Here is a 13239-nt window from a genome sequence, read left to right on the forward strand (position 1 = left end):
TCAGACCGACCAGGTGCAGTGTGTAGTTATTCAATCAAGGTGACCACAGCCTTCTAAGGAACCAGGGACATCTCACTTGATCCTGCAAAGCCTGCCTCCCACAGCCCCTGGTTTTTTACTCTTTCCTGAGCACAACTTTTCTGTGGCCCTGATGGGACACACACTCTCTTCCCCTGGGCCATGACCACCTCTGAGTATTGAACTCTGCTTGATTTCACCTGCCCAATGTCATGCATTCAGGGGTCCTAGCACTGTAGAGTGGGAACCCCTTCCCCACCTCACCCCAACCCACAGGGTAAATAGGAAGCGGTTAGAACACCGTGTCAAGGAAAAATTAAATTGTCTGAACAGCAGCAAGGAGTTGTCTTTATGATATTTTCTGTTCCCTGCTACCTATTATGCATAATTAATTTTAAGTAGGAAGGATGGAGGAGGAGAAGAAAAAAGATACTTTTTTTTTTCTATGGTAGGAAAAAGGAAAGCTCAAGCATTTCTATTAGGTGACCATAGCTAGTGTTTTATATTTCATTTAATGTAAAGGAATGGATTTTGAAAAAATAGCTTTCAGACAATTTCCTCTGTGTTATTGAAATAAGGGAGCTAGCCTAACACAATAAATATTCATTTTCTCCCACACCTCAAGGGGATACAGCTCAACTTGGCTATTCACCATGGCTCAGTGATGTAATTTCTTTCCATCTCGTGTTTTCAGGTATCTGAAGAAGAAAGAGAATGACGAAAAGTCATATCCAACCTTAAGTGACTTTCATCAGAAGTTATAAATCACCTTTGCTCACATTCATTTAGGAAAAGTCAGTCACAAGCCCTAAATTCTTAAGTTCAAGGAAATGTATATCCTTGCCTGAGAAAGTGAAGTAATTTGGTGAACCTTAGCCTTGTCTGGCATGATATCCAAATTAGTGCAGGGAAAAAATAAATTACAGTAAATTTAATTTATTAACTTAAATCAATTAAACAATTCAAAATATGAATAAAAATTAAATAGAAAAAGTGAGACAAAGGTAAAACAAATATATTTTAGAAACATGATAATAAATGTTACCTTATATTAAAAACATTATTAGATCAGATTAAGAAATGAATTCCAGACATTTATAAAAAACACTGATTTCTAATGTTTGGATGCAGAGAGTTGGAAATAAAAAGGCAATGATATAGTAAAAAGTACTAATAAAAACATTTGATTGTATCAGGCAAAATAGAGATTAAGACCCAAAGTACTGTTACGGATATGGAGAGACACTTCATAAATACAAATATTTAATTCATGAAGAATGTATGCTTCTTTTAACTATGAAGGTAGCTAATAAAATGACTTCAAATGACATTGAGCAAAATTGCTAAGATCACAAGGAGAAATTAACAATTATGTCATATTTTATGATTTCAATTGTTAATAAGAATAAACATGCATAAGAATGCAATAAAGCTAAACATGATTTGGAAAAAACAATGAAAAATTTTGATCTGATACATACACACACATACACATGGAACTCTGCAGCCAACAATTAGAGAATAGATATTATGGAATATTTACATAAAACTTATGTCTTATACCATAAATCTCAAACTACATAAGAAATTACTACTTTGAAGAAATTCTTTGGTTCTAACTAAATAAGTAGTAATTTAGAAATTGGATAAAAAACTTATATTCCTAAAAATTAGAAAGAAAAACTACTTTGAAGTAACTCTTAAGTCTAAGGAAACTTAATGGAAATATTAAAAAAATATGTTTAGCATTGTATAATAGTGATCGTATACATATCATAACTTGCAGAATGCCACAAAAAGGATTCTTTGAGGGAAAAAAGGATAAATCCAAAGACTATAGCAAGAAGTAAATAGTGAGTCCTAAGCAGAAATGACTGAAATGGAATGAGTATGCCAAAGATCAAAGCCAAAACTTAGTCCAATTAAGAGATTAGAAATGGATAATCCTACCTGGAATTTGATTAAGAAAAAAGCAGGTAGACACAAATATTAGACATGATGAAGGAGAGAGACCAAGATGGCAACATGGATGGCTTCTGAACTCCTCTCCTCCCAATGATAGGCTGAATGTGCAAAATGCACGTGGAGAAATTCCCCCTGAGAGAAATCCAGAACCCAGCTGAGTGACTCCAACATCTCAGATTAATAAGAAAATACCCACATCAAACCTGGCAGGAAAGGCTGAGATACACTCTTGCCATTAACCCTGCCCCTGGTACAGTGTCAAACAATTGGGAGGGCAACTCCAGCTCCCAGTTCCTCCCTTAGGTTTTAGGCTGAACATCGAGTGTCCCAACTTTTAAGGTTCCCACCTAAGGGAAAAGCCCCTCAAATGTTTACCTTGAAAAGCCAGTGGGGTGCTGATAGGAAGTACAAGCTGTCTTATATTGGAGGTACTAGTTCCACAGCAGAATGTAGACATTTGTGGGCAATGCCTCCATGTCAGACAGTAGCTCATGAAATGATTCCAAGATTATTCTTCTTGGAAACATTGAGACATCCAGAGCTTTCTTTGAATTCAGACTTTACTATCTGTATATTTGACTAAAAGCCTCACATGAGAACCATTTCATTTATTATCACTAGGCACTAGACGAACCAGCCAAGACGGACAGCATTTCCAAGGACAGCACCTTAGACCCACCTCTGGAGGTAATGGCTTCAGACCCACCCCTGCTTTTGAAATACAATCCGGAAACTCTTTGCTAACACAGTACCTGGTTTCAATTCTTCCAGTTCTGTTCCCCTGCACAGCTCAGGCAGCAAACTGAAGAGCTCTGTGCTACCATTGATAAGGTCTTACAGGATTCCTTGTCTATGGTAATGCCTTAGACTAGACCATGCAATTCAAACCTTTGCTTCGCTTCACTTCATTTCCCTCTGCTTGACTAGGCTGGATGCATCCTAAGCTTGTCCTTTTTTTTTTTTTTTTTTCCCTAGCATTCTTCTGATTCTCCTTCAAGTTCCCTACAGACTTTTTGGGTTCTGACACAATCAAAGTATGTATATATATATTTAATTTAATTTATTCAACCATAAGAGTTACTAGGTTAATGATTTTTAAAATAAAGGTCAAGGCCCAATAGTGATTTGGGGAATTAGTGGACAGCAACCAGTATAGTGTTTTTTTGTGTGTGTTTTTTGTTAGCAAACAGCATTTTAAAAATAGGATAGCAAGAGAGTTCCCTGGTGGTGCAGTGGATAAGAATCGCCTGCCAGTGCAGGGGACACAGGTTTGCTCCCTGATGTGGGACGATTGCATGTGCTGTGAACAACTAAGCCTCTGCTCTACAACCACTGAACTCATGCTCTGAGGCTCACAAGCCGCAGCTGATGAGCCGGCGTGCTGCAGCTACTGAAGGCTGTGTGTTCTAGGGCCCACAAGCTGCAGCTACTGAGCCTGTGTGCCTAGAGCCTGTGTTTTGCAACAAAAGAAGCCACCACAATGAGAAGACCAAGCGCGGCAACTGGAGAGCGGCTCCCACTCGCTACAACTAGAGAAAGCCCACATGCAGCAATGAAGACCCCAAATAGCCAGAAAAATAAATTCGAAATAAATTTTAAAAAGATAATGTGCTGATGATTATTTTAAAAATATAACTGTAAGAATGTAAACTATCCATCAGACTCTATTATTCCAACCAGTGGGTGGATATTGTTGCTATTTCTTTCAATTTGTTTACATGTAGAGGTATAGGCTTGTGTGTACAGGCTGGAGTAAAATCTGTTTCTATCTGTAGGTTACATTCAAAACAGTTTAGAAGCCAACATATGGGGCTATGTTGTCATATGTTGACATTTCAAATGTGGAATTGCATGTAGAGTTTGTGGCTTATTCTAATCAGAAACCATTGCTTCAGTCCTTATGTAATTCACAGCCCTTAGACTTTGAAGAAATGGAAAATGAGGTAAGAGCTTTCATTAGTCTAAGAGCTTTCGGTTCAGTTCAGTTGCTCAGTCGTGTCTGACTCTTTGCAACCCCATGGACTGCAGCACTCCAGGCCTCCCTGTCCTTCACCAATCCCCACAGCTTGCTCAAACTCATGTCCATCAAGCTGGTGATGCCATCCAACCATCTCATCCTCTGTCATTCCCTTTCTCCTCCTGCCTTCAATCTTTCCCACCTTCAGGGTCTTTTCCAATGAGTCGGTTCTTCATATCAGGTGGCCAAAGTACTGGAGCTTCAGCTTCAGAATCAGTCCTTCCAATGAATATTTTGGACTGATTTCCTTTAGGATTGACTGGTTTGATCTCCTTGCATCCAAGGGACACTCAAGAGTCTTCTCCAACACCACAGTTCAAAAGCATTAATTCTTCAACACTCAGCCTTCTTTATGGTCCAGCTCTCACATCTGTACATGGCTACTGGAAAAACCATGGCTTTCACTAGATGGACCTTTGTCAGCAAAGTAATATCTCTGCTTTTTAATATGATGTCTAGGTTGGCCATAACTTTTCTTCCAAGGAGCAAGCGTCTTTATTTCTGGAATTCTTTTCTTTTGGTTGACTAAATTTATTTCCTTGTTCTTTGACTCAGACAGACTGAATCCTGGATATTTTATATTATTTGAGGACTACTAAAGCATTAATTGTTATTATTAAATATTTAAATATTTCCTTCTTATCATATAGCCATTTTCATTCATTGGGATAAAATTTACATTTCTCCAAATTATTTTTTTGAATATTTTGTATAGATCCACTTATCCAAATTTTAAAATGATTGTGGTTTTTCTTTTATTGTTAATTGTTAGTTTTTTAGGCCAGTCTTATTTTGTCCCTTGGAATTAGTATAAATGCTTTTTTGCCTATTCTTTTTCAAAATTAGAATTTTATATATATATAAAGTAGATTGCATTTATTTTAAATCTTTTATTAGAGTATAGTTGACTTACAATGTCATGTTTAAAGTAGATTTTAAATGCATAGAATTGCCTATGATTAAAAGTATTCCTAACTTTCAATTGGAACATTATAGACAAATATCTTTTAATAATGACATTGAAGCCAGGGAATTAATTGGTCTGTATGAAGAATTATATTTTCATAGAGAGGACCTGCAAATAGTTACATCTTCTCTATTTGTAATCTATTTTGTTGTATATTCTTTATGTCTTTTAATCTAAAGATGGGAAGTTTTGATTTGCCAGAGCTATGGAATAAATTTTAGGTATTTTTTTTTTGTTTCATTTGTTAAACATATAAAAATACCCCATATTACATTAAATGTAACAGCGATAGGATTTAAGAAATAATGTGAGTAATCATCTATATTATTTATTTATTTAACAAATATTTAATGCTTATAAGTTAAAACTGCATTATTCCAGGCCATTAAGTTTAAGGCAAGTATTTTATTTAGCAAATATTTGTTAGTGATGGGCTTGGCACTGTGAGGCACCATGGTGATAAAGGTGAGGGAGGCAGAGCAGCTTGACAGGGTACTTAGTTGTGTTCTTAATTGGAGTATAGTTGATTTACAATGTTGTGTTTTCCAGGTTATAGCACAGTGATTTAATTAATATATGTATATATATATTTATATAAATATATATATATTTAGGTATAATATGCACAGATATTCTTTTTCAGATTCTTTTTCCTTACAGATTGTTATGAAATATTGAGTATAGTAATATTATATTGGTATTATACAGTAGAACCTTATTTTTATCTATTTGATATATATTAATAGGAGTGTATATATGTTAATTCTAATCTCCTAATGTACCCCTCCCCCACCCACTTTCCCCTTTAGTACCCACAACTTTGTTTTCTGTCTGTGGATCTGTTTCTGCTTTGTAAATAAATTCATTTGTATCTTTTTTTTCATATGCCACTTATAAATGATACCGTATGGTATTTGTCTTTGTCTGAGTTGCTTCATTTAGTATAATTGCTAGGTCCATCCATGTTGTTGCAAATGGAATTATTTCATTATTTTTTATGGCTGAGTAATTTATTATTGTATATACATACCGCATCTTCTTTATCAATTCCTCTGTCAATGGACATTTAGGTTGCTTTCATGTCTTGACTTGGAGAAGGCGATGGCACCCCACTCCAGTACTCTTGCCTGGAAAATCCCATGGATGGAGGAGCCTGGAAGGCTGCAGTCCATGGGGTCGCTGAGGGTCGGACACGACTGAGCGACTTCACTTTCACTTTTTACTTTCATGCATTGGAGAAGGAAATGGCAACCCACTCCAGTGTTCTTGCCTGGAGAATCCCAGGGGCGGGGGAGCCTGGTGGGCTGCCATCTATGGGGTCGCACAGAGTCGGACACGACTGAAGCGACTTAGCAGCAGCAGCAGCAGCAGTAGGAAACCGCTGAGAAAGATCCTGATGGCTGCTGTAAGGAGGCTACCGAGGCTAGGAGGAACAGTGATGGTGGTTTCGATGGAGTGGGTGCAGAGGAGTTGCAGAGAAGTAGGTGTGAAAGAGATCTTGCAGGCTTTCTTGGGTTTGGATGTGTGTAGAGAAGCAGAGGAGAATCTTGGAAGAGCTCCTGGTCTCTGCATCGAGTGCAGACAGGGAGATATAATGTGGAAGATGAAGAGGCTATATTTGTTTGGACAGGATAAATTCAAGGTATGTGTCAAGCAGGCCTTAAGCCTGTGTATCTGGCAATGGTAGGAGGGCTGGGGAGGGGTCGACTAATATTTGGATGTTGTGGGCACCCCGTATGAAGATCCCAGGAAAGAAACATGGCGGGTCCAATCATGGAGAATGGAAGTCCACTCTGAGAGCAAAGTCAGGGCAGCGTGGCATCATGGAAGCTAAAAGAGCACAGCATTTAGGAGAATGTTAATGTGGTGACAGCTGCCAAGAAAAAAGAATAAATAAGGCTTCAGAAGGGTTTATTAGATTTGACTCTGATTTTGAAACTATACTGTTGTTGCTTATGTGTTGTTCTATCTTACCTTTGCTATTTTTCTAGCCTTTATTAGCATATACAGACCTTCTGAACTTAAGGCTATTCTTTTGATTTTTTAATTTATTTTGAAATTTTTTCAGTCAGTTCAATCACTCAGTCGTATCTAACTCTTTGCGACCCCATGGACTGCAGCACGCCAGGGCTCCCTGTCCATCACCAACTCCCTCAGTTTACTCAAACTCATGTCCATTGAGTCGGTGATGCCATCCAACCATCTCATCCTATGTCGTCCCTTTCTCTTCTCGCCTTCAATCTTTCCCAGCATCAGAGTCTTTTCCAATGAGTCAGCTCTTTGCATCAGGTGGTCAAAGTATTGGAGTTTCAGCTTCAGCATCAGTCCTTCCAATGAACATTCAGGACTGATTTCCTTTAGGATGGACTGGCTGGATCTCCTTGCAGTCCAAGCGGCTCTCAAGAGTCTTCTCCAACACCACAATTCAAAAGCATCAATTCTTCAGTGCTCAGCATTCTTTATAGTCCAATGCTCACATCCATACATGACCACTGGAAAAATCATAGCCTTGACTAGATGGACCTTTGTTGGCTTTTTAATATGCTATCTAGTTTGGTCATAACTTTTCTTCCATGGAATAAGCGTCTTTTTATTTCATGGTTGCAGTCACTGTCTGCAGTGATTTTGGAGCCCAAAAAATAAAGTCAGCCACTGTTTCCACTGTTTCCCCATCTATTTCCCATGAAGTGATGGGACCAGATGCCATGATCTTCATTTTCTGAATGTTGAGCTTTAAGCCAACTTTTTCACTCTCCTCTTTCACTTTCATCAAGAGCCTCTTTAGTTCTTATTCACTTTCTGCCATGAGGGTGGTGTCATCTGCATATCTGAGGTTACTGATATTTCTCCTGGCAATCTTGATCGCAACTTGGGCTTCATCCAGCCCAGCGTTTCTCATGATGTAGTCTGCATATAAGTTAAATAAACAAGGTGACAATATACAGCCCTGACGTACTCCTTTTCCTATTTGGAACCAGTCTGTTTTTCCATGTCCAGTTCTAACTGTTGCCTCCTGATCTGCATGCAGGTTTCTCAAGAGGCAGGTCAGGTGGCCTGATATTCCCATCTCTTTCAGAATTTTCCACAGTTTATTGTGATCCACAGTCAAAGGCTTTGGCATAGTCAATAAAGCAGAAATAGATGTTTTTCTGGAACTCTCTTGCTTTTTCGATGATCCAGCGAATGTTGGCAATTTGATCTCTGGTTTCTCTGCCTTTTCTAAAACCAGCTTGAACATCTGGAGGTTCACGGTTCACACATTGTTGAAGCCTGGCTTGGAGAATTTTGAGCATTACTTTACTAGCATGTGAGATGAGTGCAATTGTGAGGTAGTTTGAGCATTCTTTGGCATTGTTTTTCTTAGGGATTGGAATGAAAACTGACCTTTTCCAGTCCCATGGCCACTGCTGAGTTTTCCATGTTTGCTGACATATTGAGTGCAGCACTTTCACAGCATCATCTTTTAGGATTTGAAATAGCTGAGTTGAAATTCTATCACCTCCACTAGCTTTATTTGTAGTGATGCTGCCTAAGGCCCGCTTGACTTCACATTCTAGGATGTCTGGCTCTAGGCGAGTGATCACACCATCATGATTATCTGGGTCGTGAAGATCTTTTTTTATAGTTTTTCTATGTATTCTAGCCACCTTTTCTTAATATCTTCTGCTTCTGTTAGGTCCACACCATTTCTGTCCTTTGTTGTGCCCATCTTTGCATGAAATGTTCCCTTGATATCTCTAATTTTCTTGAAGAGATCTCTAGTCTTTCCCATTCTGTTGTTTTCCTCTATTTCTTTGCATTAATCACTGAGGAAGGCTTTCTTATCTCTCCTTGCTATTCTTTGGAACTCTGCATTCAAATGGGTATATCTTTCTTTTTCTCCTTTGCTTTTGGCTTCTCTTTTTTTCTCAGCTCTTTGTAAGGCCTCCTCAGACAGCCATTTTGCTTTTTTGCATTTCTTTTTCTTAGGGATGGTCTTGCTGCCTGCCTCCTGTACAATGTCATGAACCTCCATCCATATTTCATCAGGCAGTCTGTCTATCAGATCTAGTCCCTTAAATCTATTTCTCGCTTCTACTGTATAATCATTAGGGATTTGATTTAGGTCATACCCTAATGGTCTAGTGGTTTTCCCTACTTTTGACACTCATAAAAATCATATTTATTTTTTCTGGCACCATCCAGGAAAAAAAGAAAACAACCAGAGAAAAAACTTTTACACCAAACCTACTTTTTCTTTTTTCAATTTAATTTTGTGTACACCTTGTTTTACTTTTTAAAGTCCCTTCTTTTTTATTTTCTAAATTAAATTTAATTAATTAATTTTTTAGAGTGTTGTTGCTTTACAATGATGTGCTAGTTCCTGCTGTGTGACAAGGTGAATGTACAACATGTATAAATATATCCATTCTTTGAATTTTTTTCGCGTTTAGGACACCACATGGAAGGCTGTTCTTTTTAGTCTTGTGTGAAAACACTGACCTGATAAGCACAAAATATCTGTAGTTTTTCCTCCATGTTTTCCTAGATATACTTTGTTATTTTTTTAATTTTACTATTTTCTATTACTTTTTATCTTTTGTAGGCTCTTATTTTCTTCAAGACAACATTTTTCTGAATATCACTTTTATATTTAATCTGGAATTCTGTTGATCTGGGACCTTAAGCCATTAACAGTTATTGCAATTCTTCTTCTACTAGGATGAGTTCCTGTCATCTTAGTGTATATTTTCTACTTAAAATGTTTTCTTTTGGATATTTTGACATTTATTGGTTTGAAAATGAAGAAAATCTCAGTTTGCATTTTTGTTACTGTTCATAATTAGATGTAAATTATTAAAAACAATAATTGTGCTGATTTTCCTATCAATTTTCAGACTTACAAGTGTATTTTTCCAAAATTAAATACCACAGCATTTTCCACTTTCCAGTTTCAACCAAGAGCTCTATATATGTACATATATACACACACAGTTTGCTAGTATCTTTTGTACCTCTATATTTGAATTTTAATGGTGATATTTTTCTTGATTTATTCTTTATTTAGATGCTTAATCTTTATTTAGATCCTGATTTCTGAAAGATTCATAGATTTTTCCTAGATTTTTCTTTTTTTTTTTTTTTTAACTCCTGCTGAAAAGTGTATTCTGATTCTATTGCCGGTATTCCTGAGATTAGCATTTTACCCTTTCTTTTAAATTATAGCTTTGCCAGATATAAAATTATAGGTCCCCTTTTCTCAACAGATTTTTGGCCTAGATTCTTTCTTGTCAACAACATAACTTGTGAAATGTTTTGTCTGTATGATATTTACTCCACCACTGCAGAGTGATCATTCACAGAGTAGCACTGTAATCTTTTAGAATTTTGTCTTTGTGATGTTACTGATTTTTCCTATTATGTGTCTAAGTGTGTGTGTGTGTGTTTTTCTTTTATGTGTCTGAGTTGATCCTCTCTTTAGCCTTTCATCTCAAGTTTTCAGTCTCGTCCTCCCGTCACATTTAGGATATTTGTAGTCATTATTTTTTCAAATGTTCCTTTCTTCCTAGGGCTCTCACTATGTGATTTTGTCACTTTTGTTTCTATATTCCATGTCTTCATCTTTACATTTTTTTTTTCTATTTATTGTTTCCTAATTCTTCCAAGAAGATTCCTTGGTCTGATATTCCAGTTCAAGAATTTGTTCACTATCTATTCTATTCTTCAGTCTTTATGTTCAGTTCTTTTTTGTAGCTTATGTAATTCTGTTTTAAAAGTCAGGTTCATTGGGGTATAATTACCCATTGTAAAATTTACCCATTTAGTGTACAATTCTATGAGTTTTGACAAAGCATATAGTTATGTAACCACCGCCACATCCAAGATGCAAAACTTCCATCAAATAAAACGCTTTCCACGTGCTGCTTTGTCATCTATTTCTCCCTGCAACCCAGGTTCACGTGTATGTGAAAAAGTGAAAGTGAAAGTCGCTCAGTAGCGTCCGACTCCTTACAACCCCATGGACTGTATATTCTCCGGGACAGGATACTGGAGTGGGTAGCCTTTCCCTTCTCCAGGGGATATTCCCAACTCAGGCATGGAACCCAGGTCTCCCTCATTGTAGGCAGATTCTTTACCAGCTGAGCCACAAGGGAAGCCATTGTATCCATAGCTAATTCTTCATTTTTATTGTAATGTGCTTGATGTATAAATTTATTTCATAGTTTATAATGAAATCAGTTAGCTTGATTGAGAAAGTTCCTCTAGCCATGTTTTACATCTCAAGTGCAAATTTAGAGGAAATATATAATATGATCCATCTATGTTTTTATTGTTAGTTTTTGTGAGTTTGTCTCACAAGGAGAGAAAGAAGCAAGATAAATTAAGATATTAAAATGACTGAGAATATGAAGATATGTAATGGAGCTGGGAAGGCTCATTAATTTGGAAGTCTCAGTGAGGCTGAAGAAATGTTGTGTTGGGATGTTTGAGAAATGAAGATGGTAGATGGGAAGTAGAGTTCTAAAAGACAGATGTGAGAAATGAAATTTCAGAAGTTTCCCATTTGTGAAGGTCACATCTAGGAACAGTCCTGGGAGCTGATGATTGAAACGGAGCAGATGAGGATGTTTTTGGAGTTGAACAGCTCAAAGAATTGAGGGATAGAGACTTCTGTGTGAATCCTGAAATTGTGTGAGGAACTATTATGATCCATGAGTGAACGTCATCAATAAATAAGATATAATTTCTTCAAAACTGATTGATAACAACAATAAAGAGAATAATAAAGTGAAAGTAAAGCTTAGTGAAATAAATTTCAAAGAACAGGAGGTTTTGTATAGAAAAGATGGAGTACTGGTTAGAAAGTCTTAATAGGAAAAGAAAGGTGAACACATATCCCAGAAGTTAAGTCTTTTAATATTTTCTTGATTACTTCAGTACCATAATTGTTTTTATTTTCATACAGATGCCTACAACTCTTCCAAGAGCAGCTGGTCGAGAAACCAAATATGTAAGTCGCTTTATAATTATACATACTGCTGTCGTAATGGGTGCTTGGGCATGCTTTGGGGTGAACTCAATTATACAATCATCTGAGCTGAATTAGTTGAATTTTTCATAAATGGAAGAGCTAGGATGGTGTGATTGGCCGAGAGGTGGAAAAATCAGTTATTTCAGGTAAGTATATTGACTGAATTCCTTCTTAAGTGAGGTCTTATTTATCTGATTAGTTTGGCTGAATCAAACAGAACTCTAGTACCTGCTTTCTGTCTTTCTGATTACCTTTGCTTAGATAGCATTTTCATTTTTGTAATGTTTTATCATGCTTATTATGATAGAGTCCACTCATATACTTGAAATATTAAGATTTGTCTATTTCCAATGGGATTGCCAGTTTAGTTGATTTTGACTAGTTTGCTGCTTTCTTGAATTTAAATTTTTTTTTTTTTTTTTTTTATTTTATTTATTTATTTATTTTTTTAAATTTTATTTTATTTTTAAAACTTTACAATATTGTAGTAGTTTTGAGGGAGGAGGGTTCAGGATGGGAACCACGGATATACCTGTGGCGGATTCATTTCGATGTTTGAATTTAAATTTTTAACAAAGAAATCAGTCCCACTTTTGAGCAAAAGTGTATTAATAATAAGCATGTAGATATAAACTCACACACTTGATTCAATAAGTTGTGGCGAGCTGGCTCTGAATGTGCCATATGCACACACGTAGCTTCACCCCATTCCTACTCTCTATTCACTAAATAACCCATCATGCAGTCAAATTCTGCATCTGACCAAACATATTCTGGTGTAAATAAGACTGTTCCCTAAGGAAGTGTTTAAAATTTAGTTTAAAACAAACCAGCAAACTATTCCTTTTAGTTTATATTTTCGAGTATCATCATCATCATTCAGAGTCAATTAGTAAATAAATTTTGTGACCAATCTTCTTTCAGTGTATACATTTCTGCCTTCATCTGAACCTTCCCAAGGCAGATAATGAATTGAGTGAAGTTACTCAGCTTCATCACATTCAGGAAGTGATGTTTAGGGGGTATGGATAGGAACACTGCTTAGAACGTTATTTAGAAGCTTCACTGTTATTTTCTGTTATTCCTGGAAGTTATTTGAAGCAAATACTTTAAAAAGTGGAGGCATTTGGTGGCTATTTGTTGTTTTTGTTCAGTCGTCCAGTCGTGTCCGGCTCTTTGCACACCCCATGGACTGCAGCGTGCCAGGCCTCCCTGTCCCTCCCATCTCCTGAAGTTTGCCCAAGTTCACATCCAGTGTTG

At 36.7% G+C, this 13239-nt stretch overlaps 1 protein-coding gene across 1 annotated transcript in view; it reads left to right on the forward strand.

Annotated features, from left to right (window-relative positions):
• Nucleotides 1–13239, forward strand: part of MLIP (muscular LMNA interacting protein) — a 278691-nt gene that overhangs the window by 179544 nt on the left and 85908 nt on the right. Inside the window, 5 exon segments of the mRNA XM_070361005.1 lie at nt 2605–2670; nt 2755–2838; nt 2959–2992; nt 2995–3017; nt 11914–11958. Of these exon segments, the coding sequence (XP_070217106.1) occupies nt 2605–2670; nt 2755–2838; nt 2959–2992; nt 2995–3017; nt 11914–11958 (252 nt within the window).

This window comes from Bos mutus, chromosome 23 (assembly GCF_027580195.1).
Source record: "Bos mutus isolate GX-2022 chromosome 23, NWIPB_WYAK_1.1, whole genome shotgun sequence".
Lineage (NCBI taxonomy): Eukaryota > Metazoa > Chordata > Mammalia > Artiodactyla > Bovidae > Bos > Bos mutus.